General features: G+C 41.4%; 1 protein-coding gene and 1 long non-coding RNA gene across 4 annotated transcripts in view; one reads left to right on the top strand and one right to left on the bottom strand.

Moving 5' to 3' along the window:
* The first annotated feature begins 1,336 nt into the window (after nucleotides 1-1,336).
* LOC123942703 lies at nucleotides 1,337-24,793 on the top strand. Its single transcript, XR_006818459.1, has 3 exons — nucleotides 1,337-1,379; nucleotides 18,475-18,487; nucleotides 24,673-24,793. It is a non-coding gene; the product is annotated as an uncharacterized LOC123942703 (long non-coding RNA).
* Nucleotides 24,452-25,518, bottom strand: part of LOC123942701 (amine sulfotransferase-like) — a 72,780-nt gene continuing 71,713 nt past the window's right edge. For all 3 annotated transcript variants that reach the window (XM_046006794.1, XM_046006793.1, XM_046006795.1), the window contains exon 7: nucleotides 24,452-24,829. In XM_046006794.1, coding sequence (XP_045862750.1) covers nucleotides 24,708-24,829 — 122 coding nt within the window. In that variant the 3' untranslated portion in view covers nucleotides 24,452-24,707. The remainder of the gene's footprint in view (nucleotides 24,830-25,518) is intronic.

Raw genomic sequence — 25,518 nt, 5'->3', positions numbered from 1 at the left:
GTCAAGAAACCTTTCGTGAGTTATCAGGCACTGAAAAAAGCCAATATAAGAATAATGAGTATACCAGAAGAAGAAAAGAAGGAGACAGCATTTATTTAAAGAAATAATTGCTGGAGGAAAGACAAGATGGCAGGGAACTAGGAGGAGGCACCATTTCAACCTGTACCCTAAAGTGAGCTGATTACGAACCAAGGAACTCTGATCACCCATGAAACCAGCCTGAGATTAGAATTATACACTTATGGATCTCTACAGGGGTAGAAGATGCCAGTGGGCAGGTAAAGCAGAGTGGGAACTTTGGACTGATACCGGAAGATAAACAAAAGGGGGAGGGAGCCACCAGAAGCCACCCATTGGAAAGTAATACCCCAATACGAGAATGCCCTGCGACTGGGGACCAGCACTAACTTGGAGTCTGGTTGAAAGCACTCAAAAAGAGCAAAGGATCATGGGGGGAAATTGTGGGAATCAGGGTAGTTTGGGACAGGAGCTTAAGTCCCCAGACCCAGGACAACCACCCCTGGTGCTGAGCCAGAGAGAGTGCGGCGAAGAAACCAGGTCTTGGTCCCTGAGCAGTGAGTGTGCCTGAGAGCGCCTGGGTGTCAGCTCCTGTGAGGGGCTGGGAGCCTTGCCAGCCAGCAGAACCACAGCCCTTGGCACTCTCCATGCATGCAGGCTGCACGACCAGAGTCTGAGTCGCACCCCACACCCACCCTGAGACAGCTTCCGCTGTTGTGGTTTTGGGTACAAGCAGGAGTTCCTATGTCCCCAGGGACCACACGACTGGGAACATGCTCTGCCTGCCAGCAGGAAGGGGGCAATTTATGTGCTCTGGAACACCCAGAGGGGAACAGACTGAGGCTTCTCTCTGAGAGGGAGGTCTGGGTGCAGTTTGCTTTCCTCTAAACCTCCAAAAACCATCCAAAGCCAACAAGGCAAGAGAAAACAAATGAACAAACAAATTAAAAAACCTCCAGAGGACAAAAGCCTGAAAAACCAGTTTCCTCAGAGCCCACCCCCTTGATTAGGTGGGAGGACGTAACTCAGGGAACATCACTGACTGAAAACACACACAGCAGGCCCCTCGCCCAGAAAGTCAACCGGGGGGAAGAAAAAAAGACAAGAGAACAACCACCACTACTTCATAGATACAACCTTTATTTTTAATTCATTCCCACAATTCTAGTTCATTTTTTTAAAGATTTTTTATTTATTTATTTGACAGACAGAGATCACAAGTAGGCAGAGAGGCAAGCAGAGAGAGAGGAAGGGAAGCAGGCTTCCCGCTGAGCAGAGAGCCTGATGCAGGGCTCAATCCCAGGACCCTGGGATCATGACCTGAGCTGAAGGCAGAGGCTTTAACCCACTGAGCCACCCAGGTGCCCCTCAGGTTCATTTTTTTTATATAGATAATTTTTTAACTTATTTACCATCACAGTGAGATGTCCAGTCATCAAATTCCTTAACAACCTTCTAACCTGAACTTTTTGATACATATACCTGTGTTTTTCTTTTGCTTTTCTATTTTTTAATTTTTTTAATTTTATTTTATTTTAGTTTAGTTTATTCTTTTTTTTATTTTTATTTTTTATCTTCATATAGAGTTAAATTCAAGGTAATCCCCTTTCCCCAATCAATGCTACCCCTATAAGTAAACCAATTTTTAATTCCCCTCTATCTTAGGAAAGTTGAGTCCTTTAACAAAGATATCAAGATACATCCAGGAAGAATCAAAATAACCGTCCTTGCCCACGCTGAGAATTTTAACCACTCTCCCATCTTTTTCTTCCGCCAGTGTTTCTGTGTATTTGTGTTTGTCCTGGTAGTATATAAATCTTATACTTAAGTATACTTGTATACTTATACAAGTATAAGAGATATATAGATATATATATATATCTATATATATATAGAGATATATAGAGATATATATAGAGATATATAGATATATAGATATATAGATAAGATAAGAGATATATAGATATATAGATATATAGATATAAGTAGATTGTCATCTACTTTTATCAGCCTTTTTGTTTGTTTTTGTTTGTATACTTCATAAATCTTACCTTGGGGCCCATTTGGGCTGAGCCTCTCTTTTATCTTTCTTTTTATTCCTGTCCCTCTCTCTCTCTCTCTTTTCTTTTCTTTCTTTCTTTTTTCTTTCGTTTGGGTGGGGACTCTTGATTGCTCAGAAACTTTCCAGGGTGCACCTTGCATGCACCACAGTCAACACATTCAGCTACATCCGTTCATTCATCTCTCACCAAAACGACTAGGAAGGGGAATGCCCAACAGAAGAAAAATTCAGAGGCTGGGCCTCTTGCAACAGAGCTAATGGCTATCAACAGAGACAATATGTCAGAAAGGGAATTCAGGCTGACAATTATCCAGGCAATAGCTAGGTTGGAGAAAGCCATGGAAGACAAAATGGAATTGATTAGAGCAGAACTGAAAGCAACCAGGGATGATGTTCACAATGTTCTCAATGAGTTCCAATCTAATCTAAATTCTCTAAAAACTAGGGTAACTGAGACAGAAGATAGAATTAGTGATCTGGAGGACAAACAGATAGAGAGAAAGGATCAGGAGGAAGCCTGGAACAAACAGCTTAGAAACCACAAAAACAGAATTAGGGAAATAAATGATGCCATGAAATGTTCCAATGTCAGAATTATTGGAATTCCTGAGGAGGGGGGGAAAGAAAGAGGACTAGAAGATATAATGGAACAAATTCTCCATGAAAATTTTCCCAGTCTTGTGAATAGAACCAGCATTCATGTACGAGAGGCAGAACAGTTTCCCCCAAAATTATAACATCTAGAAAAACCTCAAGGCACCTGATATAAAAACGAGAAATCATAATTGTAGACAGGATCCCTTGAAAGCAGCTGGGACAAAGAAGCTCCTTATGTACAGAGGAAAGTCCATCAGAATAACGTCAGACCTGTTCACAGAAGCCTGGCAAGCCAGAAAGGGCTGGCAAGATGTATTCAGGGCACTAAATAAAAACATGCAGACAAGAATACTTTATCCAGAAAGACTGACATTCAAAATGGATGGAGAGATAAAGAGTTTCCAAGACCAGCAAGGCTTAAAAGAATATGCGATCACCAAGCCAACACTGCAGGAAATATTAAGGGGGGTTCTATAAAAGAGGAAAAATCCCAAGAATGTCTTTGAACAGAACTATATGGAGACAATCTACAGAAAGAAAGACTTCAAAGGTAACACGATGTCAATAAAAACATATCTCTCAATAATCACTCTCAATGTGAATGGCCTAAATGCACCCATAAAACGACACAGGGTTGCAGATTGGATAAAACGACAGGACCCATCCATATGCTGTCTAAAAGAGATCCATTTCGAACCTAAGGATACACCCAGACTGAAAGTGAAGGGATGGAGAACTATCTTTCATGCTAATGGACCTCAAAAGAAGGCCGGGGTGGCAATTCTCATATCAGATATATTAGATTTTAAACTAAAGACTGTAGTCAGAGATACAGAAGGACACTGCATAATTCTTAAAGGGACTATCCACCAAGAAGATCTAACACTTGTAAATATTTATGTCCCCAATATGGGAGCAGCCAATTACATAAGAAAAGTATTAATCAAGATAAAGAGTCATATTGATATGAATACATTAATAGCAGGAGATCTCAACACACCTCTCTCAGTAATAGACAGATCATCGAAGCAGAAAATCAATAAAGTAACAAATCATTGAATGACACATTGGACCAGATGGACCTCGTAGATATATACAGAACATTCCACCCTAAAACAACAGAATACTCATTCTTCTCAAGTGCACATGGAACCTTCTCCAGAATAGACCACATACTGGGTCACAAATCAGGGCTCAACCTGTACCAAAAGACTGAGATTATTCCCTGCATATTCTCAGATCACAATGACTTAAAAATGAAGCTTAACCACAAGGAAAACTTTGGAAGGAACTCAAACACCTGGAAGCTAAAGACCACCTTGCTTAAGAATGCTTGGATCAACCAGGAGATCAAAGAACTTAAACAATTCATAGAAACCAATGCAAATGAAGACACTTCTGCCCAAAACCTATGGGATACAGCAAAGGCGGTCCTAAGAGGGAAATACATAGCCATCCAGGCCTCCCTCAAAAAAATTGAAAAATCCAGAATACACCAGCTATCTCTACACCTTAAAGAACTGGAGAATCAACAACAAATTAAGCCAACTCCACACACAAGAAGGGAAATAATCAAGACTAGAGCAGAGATCAATGAGGTAGAAACCAGAGATACAGTAGAATGTATCAATGAAACTAGAAGCTGGTTTTTTGAAAGAATCAATAAGATTGATAAACCATTGGCCACACTAACCCAAAAGAAAAGAGAGAAGGCTCAAATTAATAAAGTTATGAAGGAAAAGGGAGAGAACACAACTAACATCAAGGAAATAGAAATAATCATCAGAAGTTATTATCAACAGTTATATGCCAATAAGTTAAGCAACCTAGATGAAATGGATGCATTCCTGGAAAACTATAAACTCCCAAAATTGAACCAGGAAGAAACTGACAACCTGAATAGACCAATATCTAGTACAAGATTGAAGCAGTGATCAAAAACCTCCCAAAACACAAGAGCCCGGGACCTGATGGATTCCCTGGAGAATTCCACCAAACTTTCAAAGAAGAAATAACACCTATTCTCCTGAAGCTGTTCCAAAAAATTGAAACAGAAGGAAAACTTCCAGATTCTTTTTTTTTTTTTCTTTTTGGCATAACAGTATTCATTGTTTTGCATCACAACCAGTGCTCCATGCAATACGTGCCCTCCCTAATACCCACCACCTTGTTCCCCCAACTGCCCACCTCCTGCCTCTTCAAGACCCTCAGGTTATTTTTCAGAGTCCATAGTCTCTCATGGTTCACCTCCCCTTCCAATTTCCCTCAACTCCCTTCTCCTCCCCATCTCCCCATGTCCTCCATGTTCTTTGTTATGCTCCACAAATAAGTGAAACCATATGATAATTGACTCTCTCTGCTTGACTTATTTCACTCAGCATAATCTCTTCCCGTCCCATCCGTGTTGCTACAAAAGTTGGGTATTCATCCTTTCTGATGGAGGCAAAAAAACTCCGTAGTGTATATGGACCACATCTTCCTTATCCATTCATCCGTGGAAGGGCATCTTGGTTCTTTCCACAGTTTGGAAAAAAGGGCCATCTGTACCCCAATGTTTATAGCATCAATGGCCATGATTGCCAAACTGTGGAAAGAACCAAGATGCCCTTCCACGGATGAATGGATAAGGAAGATGTGGTCCATATACACTACGGAGTTTTTTTGCCTCCATCAGAAAGGATGAATACCCAACTTTTGTAGCAACACGGATGGGACGGGAAGAGATTATGCTGAGTGAAATAAGTCAAGCAGAGAGAGTCAATTATCATATGGTTTCACTTATTTGTGGAGCATAACAAAGAACATGGAGGACATGGGGAGATGGGGAGGAGAAGGGAGTTGAGGGAAATTGGAAGGGGAGGTGAACCATGAGAGACTATGGACTCTGAAAAATAACCTGAGGGTCTTGAAGAGGCAGGAGGTGGGCAGTTGGGGGAACAAGGTGGTGGGTATTAGGGAGGGCACGTATTGCATGGAGCACTGGTTGTGATGCAAAACAATGAATACTGTTATGCCAAAAAGAAAAAAAAAAAAAGAATCTGGAAGTTTTCCTTCTGTTTCAATTTTTTGGAACAGCTTCAGGAGAATAGGTGTTATTTCTTCTTTGAAAGTTTGGTGGAATTCTCCAGGGAATCCATCAGGTCCCGGGCTCTTGTGTTTTGGGAGGTTTTTGATCACTGCTTCAATCTTGTACTAGATATTGGTCTATTCAGGTTGTCAGTTTCTTCCTGGTTCAATTTTGGGAGTTTATAGTTTTCCAGGAATGCATCCATTTCATCTAGGTTGCTTAACTTATTGGCATATAACTGTTGATAATAACTTCTGATGATTATTTCTATTTCCTTGATGTTAGTTGTGTTCTCTCCCTTTTCCTTCATAACTTTATTAATTTGAGCCTTCTCTCTTTTCTTTTGGGTTAGTGTGGCCAATGGTTTATCAATCTTATTGATTCTTTCAAAAAACCAGCTTCTAGTTTCATTGATACATTCTACTGTATCTCTGGTTTCTACCTCATTGATCTCTGCTCTAGTCTTGATTATTTCCCTTCTTGTGTGTGGAGTTGGCTTAATTTGTTGTTGATTCTCCAGTTCTTTAAGGTGTAGAGATAGCTGGTGTATTCTGGATTTTTCAATTTTTTTGAGGGAGGCCTGGATGGCTATGTATTTCCCTCTTAGGACCGCCTTTGCTGTATCCCATAGGTTTTGGGCAGAAGTGTCTTCATTTGCATTGGTTTCTATGAATTGTTTAAGTTCTTTGATCTCCTGGTTGATCCAAGCATTCTTAAGCAAGGTGGTCTTTAGCTTCCAGGTGTTTGAGTTCCTTCCAAAGTTTTCCTTGTGGTTAAGCTTCATTTTTAAGTCATTGTGATCTGAGAATATGCAGGGAATAATCTCAGTCTTTTGGTACAGGTTGAGCCCTGATTTGTGACCCAGTATGTGGTCTATTCTGGAGAAGGTTCCATGTGCACTTGAGAAGAATGAGTATTCTGTTGTTTTAGGGTGGAATGTTCTGTATATATCTACGAGGTCCATCTGGTCCAATGTGTCATTCAATGATTTGTTACTTTATTGATTTTCTGCTTCGATGATCTGTCTATTACTGAGAGAGGTGTGTTGAGATCTCCTGCTATTAATGTATTCATATCAATATGACTCTTTATCTTGATTAATACTTTTCTTATGTAATTGGCTGCTCCCATATTGGGGACATAAATATTTACAAGTGTTAGATCTTCTTGGTGGATAGTCCCTTTAAGAATTATGCAGTGTCCTTCTGTATCTCTGACTACAGTCTTTAGTTTAAAATCTAATATATCTGATATGAGAATTGCCACCCCGGCCTTCTTTTGAGGTCCATTAGCATGAAAGATAGTTCTCCATCCCTTCACTTTCAGTCTGGGTGTATCCTTAGGTTCGAAATGGATCTCTTTTAGACAGCATATGGATGGGTCCTGTCGTTTTATCCAATCTGCAACCCTGTGTCGTTTTATGGGTGCATTTAGGCCATTCACATTGAGAGTGATTATTGAGAGATATGTTTTTATTGACATCGTGTTACCTTTGAAGTCTTTCTTTCTGTAGATTGTCTCCATATAGTTCTGTTCAAAGACATTCTTGGGATTTTTCCTCTTTTATAGAACCCCCCTTAATATTTCCTGCAGTGTTGGCTTGGTGATCGCATATTCTTTTAAGCCTTGCTGGTCTTGGAAACTCTTTATCTCTCCATCCATTTTGAATGTCAGTCTTTCTGGATAAAGTATTCTTGTCTGCATGTTTTTATTTAGTGCCCTGAATACATCTTGCCAGCCCTTTCTGGCTTGCCAGGCTTCTGTGAACAGGTCTGACGTTATTCTGATGGACTTTCCTCTGTACATAAGGAGCTTCTTTGTCCCAGCTGCTTTCAAGGGATCCTGTCTACAATTATGATTTCTCGTTTTTATATCAGGTGCCTTGAGGTTTTTCTAGATGTTATAATTTTGGGGGAAACTGTTCTGCCTCTCGTACATGAATGCTGGTTCTATTCACAAGACTGGGAAAATTTTCATGGAGAATTTGTTCCATTATATCTTCTAGTCCTCTTTCTTTCCCCCCCTCCTCAGGAATTCCAATAATTCTGACATTGGAACATTTCATGGCATCATTTATTTCCCTAATTCTGTTTTTGTGGTTTCTAAGCTGTTTGTTCCAGGCTTCCTCCTGATCCTTTCTCTCTATCTGTTTGTCCTCCAGATCACTAATTCTATCTTCTGTCTCAGTTACCCTAGTTTTTAGAGAATTTAGATTAGATTGGAACTCATTGAGAACATTGTGAACATCATCCCTGGTTGCTTTCAGTTCTGCTCTAATCAATTCCATTTTGTCTTCCATGGCTTTCTCCAACCTAGCTATTGCCTGGATAATTGTCAGCCTGAATTCCCTTTCTGACATATTGTCTCTGTTGATAGCCATTAGCTCTGTTGCAAGAGGCCCAGCCTCTGAATTTTTCTTCTGTTGGGCATTCCCCTTCCTAGTCGTTTTGGTGAGAGATGAATGAACGGATGTAGCTGAATGTGTTGACTGTGGTGCATGCAAGGTGCACCCTGGAAAGTTTCTGAGCAATCAAGAGTCCCCACCCAAACGAAAGAAAAAAGAAAGAAAGAAAAGAAAAGAGAGAGAGAGAGAGGGACAGGAATAAAAAGAAAGATAAAAGAGAGGCTCAGCCCAAATGGGCCCCAAGGTAAGATTTATGAAGTATACAAACAAAAACAAACAAAAAGGCTGATAAAAGTAGATGACAATCTACTTATATCTATATATCTATATATCTATATATCTCTTATCTTATCTATATATCTATATATCTATATATCTCTATATATATCTCTATATATCTCTATATATATATAGATATATATATATATCTATATATCTCTTATACTTGTATAAGTATACAAGTATACTTAAGTATAAGATTTATATACTACCAGGACAAACACAAATACACAGAAACACTGGCGGAAGAAAAAGATGGGAGAGTGGTTAAAATTCTCAGCGTGGGCAAGGACGGTTATTTTGATTCTTCCTGGATGTATCTTGATATCTTTGTTAAAGGACTCAACTTTCCTAAGATAGAGGGGAATTAAAAATTGGTTTACTTATAGGGGTAGCATTGATTGGGGAAAGGGGATTACCTTGAATTTAACTCTATATGAAGATAAAAAATAAAAATAAAAAAAAGAATAAACTAAACTAAAATAAAATAAAATTAAAAAAATTAAAAAATAGAAAAGCAAAAGAAAAACACAGGTATATGTATCAAAAAGTTCAGGTTAGAAGGTTGTTAAGGAATTTGATGACTGGACATCTCACTGTGATGGTAAATAAGTTAAAAAATTATCTATATAAAAAAAATGAACCTGAGGGGCACCTGGGTGGCTCAGTGGGTTAAAGCCTCTGCCTTCAGCTCAGGTCATGATCCCAGGGTCCTGGGATTGAGCCCTGCATCAGGCTCTCTGCTCAGCGGGAAGCCTGCTTCCCTTCCTCTCTCTCTGCTTGCCTCTCTGCCTACTTGTGATCTCTGTCTGTCAAATAAATAAATAAAAAATCTTTAAAAAAATGAACTAGAATTGTGGGAATGAATTAAAAATAAAGGTTGTATCTATGAAGTAGTGGTGGTTGTTCTCTTGTCTTTTTTTCTTCCCCCCGGTTGACTTTCTGGGCGAGGGGCCTGCTGTGTGTGTTTTCAGTCAGTGATGTTCCCTGAGTTACGTCCTCCCACCTAATCAAGGGGGTGGGCTCTGAGGAAACTGGTTTTTCAGGCTTTTGTCCTCTGGAGGTTTTTTAATTTGTTTGTTCATTTGTTTTCTCTTGCCTTGTTGGCTTTGGATGGTTTTTGGAGGTTTAGAGGAAAGCAAACTGCACCCAGACCTCCCTCTCAGAGAGAAGCCTCAGTCTGTTCCCCTCTGGGTGTTCCAGAGCACATAAATTGCCCCCTTCCTGCTGGCAGGCAGAGCATGTTCCCAGTCGTGTGGTCCCTGGGGACATAGGAACTCCTGCTTGTACCCAAAACCACAACAGCGGAAGCTGTCTCAGGGTGGGTGTGGGGTGCGACTCAGACTCTGGTCGTGCAGCCTGCATGCATGGAGAGTGCCAAGGGCTGTGGTTCTGCTGGCTGGCAAGGCTCCCAGCCCCTCACAGGAGCTGACACCCAGGCGCTCTCAGGCACACTCACTGCTCAGGGACCAAGACCTGGTTTCTTCGCCGCACTCTCTCTGGCTCAGCACCAGGGGTGGTTGTCCTGGGTCTGGGGACTTAAGCTCCTGTCCCAAACTACCCTGATTCCCACAATTTCCCCCCATGATCCTTTGCTCTTTTTGAGTGCTTTCAACCAGACTCCAAGTTAGTGCTGGTCCCCAGTCGCAGGGCATTCTCGTATTGGGGTATTACTTTCCAATGGGTGGCTTCTGGTGGCTCCCTCCCCCTTTTGTTTATCTTCCGGTATCAGTCCAAAGTTCCCACTCTGCTTTACCTGCCCACTGGCATCTTCTACCCCTGTAGAGATCCATAAGTGTATAATTCTAATCTCAGGCTGGTTTCATGGGTGATCAGAGTTCCTTGGTTCGTAATCAGCTCACTTTAGGGTACAGGTTGAAATGGTGCCTCCTCCTAGTTCCCTGCCATCTTGTCTTTCCTCCAGCAATTATTTCTTTAAATAAATGCTGTCTCCTTCTTTTCTTCTTCTGGTATACTCATTATTCTTATATTGGCTTTTTTCAGTGCCTGATAACTCACGAAAGGTTTCTTGACATGTTGAAAATTTTAGTCTCTCTCCTCTTCTCCTTGAATCATTTTTAAATTCCTATCATCCAGATAGCCAATTTTCCTTCCATCTGACCTGCTATATTTCCAGTGCTAATTCACTTTTCATCTCATTTGTTGAGTCCATCAGATCCAGAATTTGCTAAGTTCCTTTACATAATTTCAGTCTCTTTAGTAAAGTATTCCTGTCATTAATTTAATGCCTGAGTTCTCAGAACTGCCTTCTAAATTTTCTGTAGCTCACTGAGTTTCATCATGAAATCTGTTTTTAATTATATATGAAAAGGATCACAATATTCTTTGTCTTTGAATTTAGTTGTCATCATTTTCTTTATGATGCCATCATGCTATAATTTTCCATACCAGATGAAATGTGCCTTTGTCAACTCACTTGAATGTTCAAGCATCTTTCTTATTTAGGAAAGTCTTTGTTGATTTTGATTGTAAGAATTAAATAAAAAAAAGAATTAAGCACACTGGCAATCAGAAACTTTGCTTTTGGTTCCCAGAAAGTCATGATATTGCACAATATTTCATTTTCTCTTGCTAGAGCTGACTCACCACAGAAATTAGGAGCACACCTAAGAGACCTGACATTAAGGGGGGGAAAGTGTTGGTGGTAGAGTGGCAGGAGAGTTGTGGGTTTTTGCACTTGAGTCATGGAAGTGCTCAAGGCCAGTGGGATGGGAGGGTGGGGTCTCACAAGTCCTAGACTTCTTGAAATCCCAAGGCACACAGCAGAAAACACCTTCCTTCAATTCTCTTAGTCTTCCTTCTTCTCTTTTCTTCCTTTGCGCCAGTCACAGAGCTCTCCTCAGAAATACAGGTGCTGCTGAAGAGCAATAGGTCCTCACATGCACCTGAGCAGCCAGGGGGACTTCAACTTACCCTGCTTTCTGCCTCCTCAGTCTCTTCTGCCAGGACCAGCACTACCACTGTTGCTGCTGTAACTTCCTTGGCCCCACAGCCTCTCTGATCCCCAGTATACCCACTTTGGGATGCAGATGGAAGATCTCTCAGTGTCCTTTAATGCTCTGTAGGGACACTTTCATCATCACGAATGTCCAGTTAGATGTAAATGGATTCCTGTCCCTTGTTGAGGTCTTTTGTCCATTTTGAGTTTATCTTTGTGTATGGTGTAAGAGAATGGTTGAGCTTCATTCTTCTATACATAGCTATTCAATTTTCCCAGCATCACTTATTGTAGAGACTGGGGGTTTTTGGGTTTGTGTGTTTTTTTTTTGTTTTTTTTTTTGTTTTTTTTTTTGAGAGAGACAGTGAGAGAGAGCATGAGCAAAGAGAAGGTCAGAGAGAGAAGCAGACTCCCCATGGAGCTGGGAGCCCGATGCGGGACTTGATCCCGGCATTCCGGGATCATGACCTGAGCTGAAGACAGTCATCCAACCAACTGAGCCATCCAGGCGTCCCGACAGTCTTTTTTCTACTGGATATTTTTTCTTGCCTTGTCAAAGATCATTTGACAATAGAGATGAGGGTCCATATCTAGACTTTCTACTCTGTTCCTCTGGTCTATGTGTCTGTTTTTGTGCCAGTACAATGCTGTCTTGGTGATCATAGCTTTGTAATAAAGCTTGAAATCACGCAACATGACACCCCCAGTTTTATTTTTATTTTTCGACATTTCCTTAGTGATTTGGAGTCTTTTCTGGTTCCATACAAATTTTAAGATTGTTTGTTCCAACATTTTGAAAAAGGCCACTGGTATTTTGAGCAGGATGGCATTGAAAGTACAGAGTGCTCTGGGCAGCGTAGACATTTTAACAATATTTACTTTTCCAATCCATGAGCACGGAATGTTTTCCCACTTTTTGTGTCTTCTTCAATTTCTTTCTTGAGTGTTCTCTAGTTCCTTGACTATAGTTCCTTACCACTTTTGGTTAGGTTTATTCCAAGGTATCTTATGGCTTTTGGCGCTATTGTAAATAGATTCGATTCTCTAATTGCCCTTTCTACAGTTTCCTTGTTAGTGTACAAGAAAGCAACTGATTTCTTTGCATTGATTTGTATCTTGCCACATTGCTGTATGAGTTCTAGTAATCTGGGAGTGGAATCTTTTGGGTTTTCCACTTAAAATATCATGTCATCTGTGAAGAGAGAGAGAATTTCACTCTTTGCCAATTTGAATTACTATTACTTCTTTTTTTTTTTTTTTTTTTTTTTTTTTTGTCTGATTGCTGTTGCTAGGACTTCTGGTACTATGTTGAACAACAGTGGTGAGAGTGGGCATCCTTGCCGTGTTCTTGATGTCAGTGGGATGTAACCTCTTTGACACTGGCCACACCAACATCTTCTAAGACATGTCTCAAAAGGTGAAGGAAACAAAAGCAAAAATGAACTTTTGAGACTTCATCAAGATCAAAAGCTTCTGCACAGCAAAGGAAATAGTCAAAGAAAAACAAAGAGGCAACCCACAGAGTGGGAGAAGGTATTCACAAAAGACACTAGAGACAAAGGGCTGATATCCAAGATCTATAAAGAACTTCTCAAACTCAACACACACAAAACAGATAATCAAGTCAAAAAATGGGCAGAAGACATGAACAGACACGTCTCCAATGAAGATATACAAATACCTAGCAGACACATAAGAAAAGGTTCATCATCATTAGCCATCAGGGAAATACAAATCAAAACCACATTGAGATACCACCTTACACTAGTCAGAGTGGCAAAGATTAACATGACAAGAAGCAACAAATGTTGGAGAGGATGTGGGAAAAGGGGAACCTTCTTACACTGTTGGTGGAAGTGCAAGTTGGTGCAGCCACATTGGAAAACAGTATGGAGATTCCTCAAAAAATTAAAAATAGAGCTACCCTATGACCCAGTAATTGCATTACTGGGTATTTACCCCGAAGATACAGATGTAGTGAAGAGAAGGGTCATCTGTACCCCAAAAGAGCCAAGATGCCCTTCAAAAAAGATGAATACCCAACTTTTGCATCAACATGGATGGGACTGGAGGAGATTATGGTGAGTGAAATAAGTCAAGCAGAGAAAGTCAATTATCACATGGTTTCACTTACATGTGGAACATAAGGAATAAAGTGGAGGACATTAGGAGAAGGAAAGAAAAAGTGAATTGGGGGAAATCAGAGGGAGAGAGAACCACGAGAGACTGTGGATTCTGAGAAACAAACTGAGAGTGTAGAAGGGTGGGGGTGGGGGAATGGGTGAGTCTGCTGGTGGATATTAAGGGGGGCACATATTGCATAGAGTACTGGGTGTTGTAGATAAACAATGAATCTTGGAACACTGCATCAAAAACTAATGATGTATTTAATGGTGACTAACATAACACAATTAAAAAAAAAAGATGCAGATGGAAAGGGAAAGAAAATGCACAACTCACACTGCCAAGATGCTGATGGCACCCCTCTTATTCTCATTTCAATAGACTGGAATGAGAAATGTTGGATGAGGAATTTCTTCTGTCTGGTGTTTTATCTAAATGAGAACTGAGATGAGTTTGAAATGCAATACCGGTGTTACTTGGGAAAAAAAGGCATACAGGAAATGTAGGAAAGAACCCGAGAAAGGCCAGGTTCCAAGGACAACCACAGGTGCTTGTTTTTCTCTACAAATATATGACTAACACTGGAACAGTGAGAACCTTTCCAGGACACCATGACTTTATCTGAGATCAATCCATTCTAGAGCAACCCATAATTGCCCAAACTCCATTTAACCTCCTGGAATCATAACTCTGTCACTTTAGCTCTGGTTCCAGAATAATGGCACAAACCCCCTCCCGTCCATCTTTCATCCCTAGATTCTTGACAAATGCAAAAGAGCTCCACAACTAGCCACAGATACCAAAGACTGTGCGGGAGACAAAACTTGAACACTTGGCCAGCAAAGGAAATAAGGTTTCCAGGTTTCTGTGTCTTTATTTTTGTGTCTTTTGTTTCTGCAACAGCCCTTCAAGTTTTGGGGCTGTTCTCACACCAGAATGTGTTTAGGATCCCTGGGTTCTTCCCATCCTGATAGGGTGTGACAAACAGAAATGCACCCACATATTTCCTGTCCATACCCAGAACCAGTTTCCTAGCACCTAGATCTGGGATCTCTGAGGAGCAAGGACCCTGGCTCAACACCCATCCCACCAAACTCAGTCCTCAGTGGGCTCCATTCCAGTGCTGTCCCACCATCGGGTCAATAGGCTGCTTTAATTGAAATCATTTCATAGGATGCTTTCCTATGGGATCCTCTGAGGACACAGACTGAGATTTGCATGGGGACAAGGAAGGACCCTTGGGTACACCACCTGTGAGGGAGTGATGGCAGCTACTCTGGACAGAGGAGGAAGTTGAAGTACAATGACAAAGCAGTAACACCCACAAGTGGTCAAAGAGGGAGCTAAGGAGCTAGGTTGCCCTTGAAGTTGCTTTAACTTGAGGCAGTTTTGCTGCTAGAGTTGGAATGCAGGGCGTCAGCTGTGGCCCCGTAGCTGAAGGACTCACCACCTGCACTGCTACATGTTCTGTTTGTTCCTGGATCTTTTTTTTTTTTTTTTTTTTTTTTATGAAATAAAGGCAAAGGGAAGATGAGGAGCATTTGTCTGAGTCCATTCAGGCTGCAATCACAAGAGGGCAGATGGGTGGCTTATGACAGCAGACACACACTTCTCACAGTTCAGAGGCTGGGAAGTCCAAGACAATGCCACCAGGATTTCGTGTCTGGAGAGAATCCCCTTTCTTCTTGGTCTTCTCACTGTGACCTCATATGGCAGAAGTGGCAAGGGAACTCAAGGCAGCTTTGACAAGGGCACTAATCCCAGTCGTTCCCTCCCAGTGCGCACCCCCTAGCATCATCACCACGGGGCTCAGGATTTCAACATATGAATTTCTGGGGGACACAAAGATCAGCCCATGGCAGTACAATTCTCCCCTATAATTTCATTTGTGTGACAGGAGGACAAGGTGGAATGGGAAATGTGGGGAGATTTGGAGACAAGGACCCATGAACAGCTGCAGTGTTAACTCACCAATTTGAACATGTTTATTAGTTGTCATATTTCAGTAAATTTTTCATCTTCAGGAAGTATTGTAATCCTCACCTTTGAAATGAGGAAACTGAGGATCCGAGGCTAAGTGCATGATTTCCCAGGCTCCCAGTTAGGAAAAGAAACTATCATTCCAGTTCTCATGCTTTCCAGCAGAACCATCTCACATGTTTCATACTATGCAAGACATTAACTTTCAGTGGCAAACTAAAATATGAAGTATTAAACATTAAATCTTCGTTTTTATCCTCTGGTGTTCCAGCTCCTAGGGCTGAGCAATGTGTGTTGGTTCATGATCAAAGGAGCACCAAGGTCAGAGAGAATCCCAAGCTCCTTTCCTAAAACGTACAGAGAGGGATGCGTCTATCTCAAAAGGAACCTCCATATTAGCTCATAACGACAAGGAAAAGTACAGACATTAATGGGTACCTTTGAGAATGTGCCTAACATGTTAATGTCGTTTTCAAGGGCGTAACGTCAACATTTACTTTTTAAAACAAACACCTTTAGTAACAGATGGTAATGTTCAAAAACCTTTTAATAAATACAGATGGATCTGTCTGACCATTGAGAAAAATTAAAAAGTTGAAGAAGATAGATCCAAATTAATGTAAAGAGGTTCTTTTAAAAAACATTTTCCCAAATATATAGGTGGAAAATATTCTAGAGCCACACTTCTCAACACTCCGAGTTCCACAAGAATCATTCTATTAACCATATCACCAAACTTAAAGTACAAATCATTTTGATTTAATGATTATACTGGGTTGAGATATGTTTGGAGTGGTATGGTCCAACTCATACCAGTTATTTTATTTAACATCTCTGACATGTGGCATTAGCCCCCAGTCCAGTAATTTCTAGGTCTTTAATTGTTTTGGCTTAACTGTCTGCTTGGGGCCATAAGATGTCTTCATTTTCTTTATCCCCTGAGCACATTCCTTTGCACAAAGAAGCCCCCCTTACCTACAACTCCACATGGTTCCACCTCCAGAGATTTCTTCCCGGTATTCTTAACATGGAGGCCAGGGAACACTGAAAGCCTTTTGGCTCTACCAAGGACTACAGTACTGTGAGTGAGACACTGATCTTGGGTGCACAATTGAAGGAGGGACCAAGTTCAGTTATTAGGATGAATAATATTGTAATACGGTAGCAAAAATATTTATATTAACATAAAATCTGTGACAGATACAATGTCTAAACTTTAAAATATTACTGATTTTTTTCTTTTACCTCCAATGCCAAGGTGACATTGCACAGCACTGTTATTTAAAACTTAAGTTCAAATCGCTCTAAAATATAATTTACCCTCAACAGATTTTTAAAATTTAAATTCAGTCAATTAACATATGATGTATTATTAGTTTCAGAGGAAGAGTTCAGTGACTCATCAGTCTTATATATTACCAGAGCTCATTACATCAAGTGCCTTCCTTAATGTCCCTCACCCAGTTACCCCATCCTCCCAAGCTCCTCCCCTCCAGCAACCCTCAGTTTGTTTCCTTCAGTTAGAAGTTTCTTATAGTTTGTCTCCCTCTCTGGTTTTGTCTTATTTTCTTTTTCCCTCCCTTCCCCTATGATCCTCTGTTTTGTTACTTAAATTCCACAGATGAATGAGGTCCTAGGATAATTGTCTTCCACTGATTGACTTATTTCACTTAGCACAATACCCTCTAGTTCTCTCCATGTTCTTTCACGGGACAAGATTTCATTTTTGGTGGCTGAGTAGTACTCCACTGCATACATATATACCACCTCTTCTTTAGCCATTCAACAGTCAATGGACATCTGGGTTCTTTCCATGGTTTGGCTATTGTGGACATTGCTACTATTAACATTGGGGTGTAGGTGTCCCTTCGAATCGCTATTTGTATTCTTCAGGTAAATATCTTGTAGGGCAATTACTGGGTCAGAAGATAACTCCTTTTTCAAATTTGCAAGTAACCTCCATCCTGTTTTCCAGAGTGGCTGCACCACCTTGCATTAGCACCACCAGTGTGAGAGGGTCCCCCTCTCCCCTCACCCTCACCAACACCTGTCATTTCCTGACTTACTAGTTTGAGTCATTCTGATGACGGGAGGTGAAATCTCATTGTGTTTTTTATTTGTGTTTCCCTGATGCGCAGTGGTGTGGAGCATTTTTTCATGGGTCTGTTGGCCATTTCTGTGTCTTCCTTGGGGAAGTCTCTGTCATGTATTCTGCCCATTTCTTTACTGGATTATTTGTTTTGGGGGTGTTGAATTTGAAAAACTCTTTATAGATTTAGATTACCAGCCCTTTATCTGGTAAGACATTTGGAAATATCTTCTTCCATTCTGTTGGTTGTCTTTTTTTTTTTTTTTTAATTTTTATTTCTTTATTTGACAGACAGAGATCACAAGTAGGCAGAGAGGCAGGCAGAGAGAGAGAGAGAGAGAAGCAGGCTCCCTGCTGAGAGGGACTCGATCCCAGGATCCTGGGATCATGACCAAAGCCGAAGGCAGAGGCTTTAACCTACCAGCCACCCAGGTGCCCTGGTTGTCTTTTGGTTTTGTCCACGGTTTTCTTTGCTGAGCAAAAGCTGCTTATCTGGGTGGAGTTCCAGTAGTTCACTTTTGACTTCTGACCTGTGTGAAGTGGTATCTCACTGTGGTTTTGATTTGTGTTTTGCTGATGCTGAGTGACGTTGAGCATTTTTTTCATGTGTCCGTTGGCCATTTGTATGTCTTTTTTGGAGAAATGTCTGTGCACGTCTTCTGCTCAGGTCTTGACTTGATTATTTTTGGGTGTTGAGTTTGATACGTTCTTTCTTGTTTTAAGATTTTATGTATTTATTTAAGAGAGAGGTGGGGATGGGGGAGAACGAGCACCAGGAAGGTCAGAGGAAGAAGCTCCCCACTGAGCAGGGAGCCTGGTGCAATGAGAGGCTCAATCCCAAGCTCCTGGGATCATGACCTGAGAAAAGGCCAGCGCTTAACCCTGAGTCACCCAGGCGCCCCTGATAAGTTCTTTATATAGTTTGCGATAGTAGCCCTTTATCTGATGGGACATTTGCAAATATCTTCTCCCATTCTGTTGGTTGTCTTTTGTTTTTCTCCACTGTTCCCTTTGCTGTGCTAAAGCTTTTGATCTGGATGAAGTCCCAATAGTTCATTTTTGGCTTTGTTTCCCTTGCCTTTGGAGACGTGTCTAGCAAGAAGTGGCTGCGGCCAAGGTCACAGAGGTTGCTGCCTGTGTTCTCCTCCAGGATTTTGATGGATTCCTGTCTCACATTTAGGTCTTTCATCCATTCCGAGTCTAAATTTGTGTATGGTGTAAGAAAGTGGTCTGGTTTCATTGTTCTGCATGTCTCTGTCCAATTTTCCTTACACCATTTGTTGAAGAGATGGTCTCTTTTCTATTGGACATTCTTTCCTGCTTTGTCAAAGGTCAGTTGACCATAGAGTTGGGGGATCCATTTCTGGGTTCCTTATTTTGTTCCACTGATCTCTGTGTCTGTTTTTGTGCCAGTGCCATAGAGTCTTGATGATGACAGCTTTGTAATGGAGCTTGAAGTCTGGAATTGTGAGGCCACCAGCTGTGGTTTTCCTTTGCAACATTCCTTTGGCTTTCCAGGGGTCTTTTCTGCTTCCATACAAATGTTAGGGTTATTTGCTCAGCTCTGTGAAAAAAGTTGTTGGTATTTTACAGGGATTTCTTTGAATGTATAGATTGCCCTAGGTAGTGTGGACATTTTAACAATATTTGTTCTTTCAGTAGGTGAACATGGAACATTTTTCTGTTTCTTTGTTTTTTCCTCAATTTCTTTCACGGATGTTCTATAGTTTTCTGAATATAGATCCTTTGCTCCTCTGTTAGGTTTGTTTCCAGGTATCTTGTGGGTTTCTTTGGCACAATTGTAAATGGGACTGACTCCCTAATTTCTCTTTCTTCGGTCTCATTGTTAGTGTGTGGAAATGCAACTGATTTGTATGGCATTGATTTTATATCCTGCCACTTTGCTGAATTCCTGTATGAGTTCTCACAATTTTGGGGTGGAGTCTTTTGGGTTTTCCACATAGTGTATCATGTCATCTGCAAAGAGTGGGAGTTTGAATCTGTGCCGATTCAGATGCTTTTTATTTCTTTTTGTTGTCTGATTGCTGAGGTTAGGACTTCCAGTTTTGATGAAGAAAGTAAACTATAATTTGTCAAATGCTTTTTCTGCATCTATTGAGAGAATCGTATGGTTCTTGTCCTTTCTTTTACTAATATAGTGTATCACCTTGATTGATTTGCAGATGTTGACCCATGCTTGCCTCCCAAGAATAAATCCCACTTGGTCCTGATGAATAATCCTTTTAATGTACAGTTGGATCCTATTGGCTAGGATCCTGGTGAGAATTTTTGCATCCATGTTCATCAGAGATACTGGTCTGTAATTCTCCTTTTTGGAGGGGTCTTTGTCTGGTTTTGGCATCAAGGTAATGCTGGCCTTATATAGGAAGAGTATGGGAGGGTTTCTCCCATTTTTATTTTTACAAACTGCTTCAGAAGCATAGGTATTAGATTTTAGTTCTTTTATTGCCTCAGAAAAGGATTCCCTATTGCCTTCTATGGGCTTTTTTCAAGTCTGGCCTGTATCTTTATAATCGTTGTTTTGAACTCTAGTTCTGGAATCTCGCACTTGTATACTGATTAGGTCCCTGGCAAAGCAGGACCGCCTCTTGTTCTGTTGTTCGAGGTGAGTATTTCTATCTTGTCATTCTGTCCAGAGAAGAACAGATGAATGACAGAACGAAACATTAAAATGGCAAGAGTAAATACACCAGAGAAATATACACTAAACAGACCAGTGGAGATCAAAACTGGAAAAAAAATACAATCAAATTGTTGAATCATCCAGAGAAATACACTGGATCCTATGTGTATTTTGATCTATTTTGATCCCAAAATTGTAAAGAAAGAGAAAAGTAGATATGTACAAAAGTAAAATTAAATATGGTGATTGGAAAGAACGCAACTGTAAAACTGAAGATTAAAAGACAAAAAAGAAAAAAAAAGAAGGACTTTAAATGGACAGGTGAACAGAACAGAGCAATACACTGTATCCTGGGTATATTTTGGTCTGTTTGTTAGAAGAAACTGCGAGATATGTATGATCTCTGAAGGACAACACTGTGAGCTACTGGAGGTCGTTCGCCGACCTTGTGTTGCAACACTAATAATGGGCTAGCACATAAATATTGAAAACCCACATAATCCTTTTTCCTGAATCCAAGAATGCATCACTTTGCTTCTTGGCAAAGATATCTTTGGACTTTGGGACAGTACAATCCATGAACTCATAATTGGTATCCATAAGAGCTGTTATGCATCACTCTTCCTGGTTTTACCTCCAGTAGGAAATGTTCATGTAACCCTTTCCTTGGGTTTGCCTTAGGTGAGTATGTATCCACTTTTTTCCTATGGCATCCTTGCTGGCACAAAAATATGAGGTAATGCAGAATCTAGAGGCATCGGGCAAAGCTGCTGGTGGCAAATACCAAATACTTTGGGAGGTAGAGGCCAGGAAACTTGGAAAGCCCTGTTGAACTCCCAAGGACTGTGGTGAAGGGATTGAGTCACCTATATCTGGTGCCAAATGTAAGGGGGCACCCATTTCTCAGTAACTGGGATAAATAATGTTTTAATGCAGGCCTTAAAAAAATAAAAATTAATGTAGATAAAATCCATGGTAAATAAAATGTCTACATATTAGATTGGACAGTGCGTTTGATTCAGGAGACAATATCCTTTGTCACTATGATTTGCAATTCTAACTTGGTATCCTTCTCCAGTATATTTTTTTTAAGATTTACTTATTTATTTGAGAGAGAGCATGTTGGGGAGGGGCAGAGGGAGAGAGAATCTGAAGCAGACTCCCTGCTGAGCAGAGAGCCCATATGGGGCTCCATCTCACCACCTGAGATCAAAACCCAAGCTAAAACCAGGAAGCTGACACTCCTCTGACTGTGCCACCCAGGCGCCCCTCTAATATTCTTGAACTTCCTCCAGCAAAATGGTATCTCACTTCCTACTATACTGAATGGCTATATCACAAAGACTGGAAGTAACTCGCATTAGTGAGGACATGGAGTATTGGGAATCCTTCCCAATGGTGCTGATGTAAAGGTAGATTCTTTGGAAAGCAGTTTGGCATTTCAATTTGGAGGTGTCTACCAAAAAGAAATGAAACCCTATGTGCCTTCAACGACTTGTTCATGAACGTTCAAGCGTTATCATTCAGAGTAGCCAAAAGTAGAAGTTATGGACTTAGAAGGTACAAGGACAGCAAAGCACATGGAAGGATTCATGCTTGAGCATGGCACATATTGACTATATAGCTGAAAATGGCTAGCTCTTATATAATCAATATGTTTAAGGTGTGTCTGAGCCACCCAGCGTCTGCTTTGAGCTCAGGTCATGACCTCAGGGTTGGGCTCCCTGCTCAGCAAGGATTCTTCTTCTTCCTATTACTCTGCCCCTCCCTCCGGCTCATGCTTGATCTCTCTCTCGCTCTCGCTCTCTCTCAAATAAATAAATAAAATCTTTTTAAAAATTCATATGTTTAAAGGAGCAAATCTTACAGTGATTTAAAGTCATTCTAATTTTTTTTAGCATATAATGTATTATTTGACCCAGGGGTGCAGGGCTGTGAATCATCAGGCTTAAACATTTCACAGCACTCACCATCGCACATACCCTCCTGAGTGACCGTAACCCAGCCACCCTAACCCTACCCCTCACCCTCCAGCAACCCTCAGTTTGTTTTGTGAGATTAAGGTTTGGTCTTCTTATGGTTTGTCTCTCCCTGAGCCTGTCTTGTTTCATGTTTTCCCTCCCTACCCCCCATGACCCCCCACCCTGCCTCTCAAATTCCTCATATCAGAGTGATCATATGATAATTGTCTTTCTCTAATTGACTTATTTCACTCAGCATAACACCCTCTAGTTCCAATCACGTCATTGCCAATGGCAAGACTTCGGGGTTTTGATGACTGCATAGAATTCCATTGTATGTCTATACCACATCTTCTTTATCCATTCATCTGTTGATGGACATCTAGGTTCTTTCCATAGTTTGGCTACTGTGGACATTTCTGCTATAAACATTTAGGTGCACGTGCCCCTTTGGATCACTACATTTGTATCATTAGGGTAAATACCTAATAGTGCGATTACTGGGTCGTAGGGAACCTCTATTTTCAACTTTTTGAGGAACCTCTGTACCGTTTCCAAGAGTGGCTACACCAGGTTGCATTCCCAGCAACGGTGTAGGAGGGTCCCCTTTCTCCACAGCCTCACCAAGATCTGTCATTTCCCTGACTTGTTAACTTTAGCCATTCTGACTGGTATGAGGCGGTATCTCCCTGTGGTTTTGATTTGTATTTCCCTAATGCCCAGTGATGTTGAGCACTTTCTCCTGTGTCTGTTGGTCGTCTGCATGTCTTCTTTGCAGAAATGTCTGCTTTCGTCTTCTGCCCATTTCTTGATTGGATTATTTGTTCTTTGGGTATTGAGTTTGATAAGTTCTTTACAGATTTTAGATACTAGCTCTTTATGTGATATGTCATTTGCCAAGGATTTCTCCCATTCTGCCAGGTGTCTTTTGGTTTTGTTGACTGTTTCCTTTGTTGTGCAAAAGCTTTTGATCTTGATGAAGTCCCAGTAGTTCACTCTTGTTTGCCCTTGCATTCCTTGGTTGTTTGGGCTGAGGTCAAAGAGGTTGCTGCCTCTGTTGTCCTCAAGGATTTTGGAGGATTCCTCTCTCACACTGAGGTCTTTCCTTCACACAGTTGCATATCTAAGGGCTAAGGAGAAACAGATCTCCTGGTGTCTTAGTGGAATGGGGATGAAGCAGACAGACTCCAGTCATGTTAAATTGACGACTCAGTTTCAACCCAGTTCAATCCCTATTGGGAAATTACAAGCTGAAAGAGGGGTATTAAGGATTTTTCACTTCTAACGTGAGACAGAGCAGGTTCTGAATCAGAGTGCTAACACTAGCTAGTCGCCCAGGGGAAATTCCCTTTCTACTCCACACCTCTTGCTTTCCCAGTTCTGAAAGAGCACCTCCCTCATCAGGGTTTTGCTAATCATAAAGGAGATAATCCATATGTAATTCTAAAGGCAACATCTTGCATGCAGAAGGTGTCGATATTCATTTACTTGTAAGCACAAGATTTCCTTCCCTTTCCCCCACACAAATCCTAGTTTGAGAAGAAATAAGGAGAAAGGAGGAGAAAAGGGAGGTCTCTCTCCAGTCACATATCCCCCTCCTAAGCCCCATAGCTGTGGAATTTTCAAGCCCTCGGAAGAAAGGATTCAAGAAGGCAAGAAGTGGTATACCAGGAGCTGCCCTGGAAGAGGAGAAATCCCTCCCAATGCAAGGACCAGGGCCCTTTATATCCTTGTGCAAAGCTGCAGCTCAGGAAAGAAATGAGGTGTGTTTCTTAGGAACAATAAACAGAGCGATGGTCAGCGGAAGTCAAGGCACGCGAGGTAGCCAGCACCCCCAAGCTGGGCACAAACACACAGACATATGTCAGCGGGTCTGCAGAATCTGCTGGATGGCCGCACCCACACCCCCACACCCCTGCGGGCCTGCACTGACTGCCCTGCTTCCACTCAGCCAGCCTTACTACCAGAAACCCAGGAGTGCGTGAGCAGGCAAAACTCTGGGAGTAGCGATCAACAGTTGGAAAACGTAACTCAAAAATTTCCTCCTCCGAATTGCTACAAACGTCACAGAGTCTTGCTTAGGATAAACTCCACAGGAAATAAGCGCAGCTCATATTAGGCCCATGCATCTGTTTCAAGTGACAGGAAGGAAAACACAAATTGATGCTGAGGGTACAATATCTCTGAATGGGAAGACTCAATTAGTGGTGATGCCGATTTTTAAATGACTTTTTAGGAATAAAGCAGTACTCAGCAACATCCCAACACACATCGTCATGACAGTTTATTAACTTCTTTGAGAAATTATGGTGTGGAAACCCCCTGCTGAACAGAAACTGGGGGATCCCCGCCAGTGGAAAACAGGCCACAGATGGCAAATGACGTAGAGTTGGTATATTCATAGTTATTCATCATTCAGGCTTTGCAATAATGATTCAGTGACAGTCAAAGATGAAAGTGTACAATTCAATATGTTTCCTACTGAAAGTGCTTTCTTAAAGGATCTGTGCCTTGCTTCGCATTCTAGTCTTCGTTCACGTCCCAGATGAACTCCAAGGGAAAATCGTTCATCTCCCTTTGGAAAATCTTGTCAAACCTCTCATTCTGCTCAACTGTCATGTGATTTTTCCAGTCTCCGATGGTACCTGAGATGAAAAACAAGTCGATTGCATCAGTGAAGATTCCAGGGAAGAGGGGACACGATACCTTAGTGGTGTTGGGAGAAGCATTGTTGGCACTTTCAGTTTTCTCCCCATAATGCCCCCCACTGACTCCTGCTGCCCAAGGTCCTACACTCTGGACCTGCTCACCTACAGTTACTCCTTCTTTACACACTTTAGGTTCACAACAGTCTTACTTTAAACTTCTAGACGACGGAGTCCTGATGACACACAGAGGCTGACAGAGCAGAGGCAAGGAAAGAGACACTGATCTTCAAGAACACTGCACTGTAAACCAATAACTGAAACAAACGGAAACACTAAGGAAACCGGAAACACAAACCACAACAGTGCAGGACGCTCAAGCTAGTGCAAATGACGTCCTGCCCCGCTGCACGTCATCTAAGAGAAGAGTGCTTGTGAGCCCACAGTAAACACAAGGGGATCTGAGTCACTGCCACAGGCGGTTTGACTTCTCCTAGTTTTCCTCTTAGCCATCGCAGTTTGTCATTTGCAGGCGTGTGAAAGACAGAGGAACACAGAACACTTTCTCTTTTCAAAGAGAAACAAGTCACAGGTGCAAGGACAGGGGCAGTAGAGAAGGGCCTTAGGATCGACGACACGGTAGGGTGTGCGGGGCGTAACAGGAAGGCAAGTCCCCACCTCAGGCGCGC

The sequence above is a fragment of the Meles meles genome, chromosome 5 (genome assembly GCF_922984935.1).
Source record: "Meles meles chromosome 5, mMelMel3.1 paternal haplotype, whole genome shotgun sequence".
Lineage (NCBI taxonomy): Eukaryota > Metazoa > Chordata > Mammalia > Carnivora > Mustelidae > Meles > Meles meles.
Note: the sequence above shows the minus strand (reverse complement) of the source record. Positions and strands in the feature narration are given on the sequence as shown.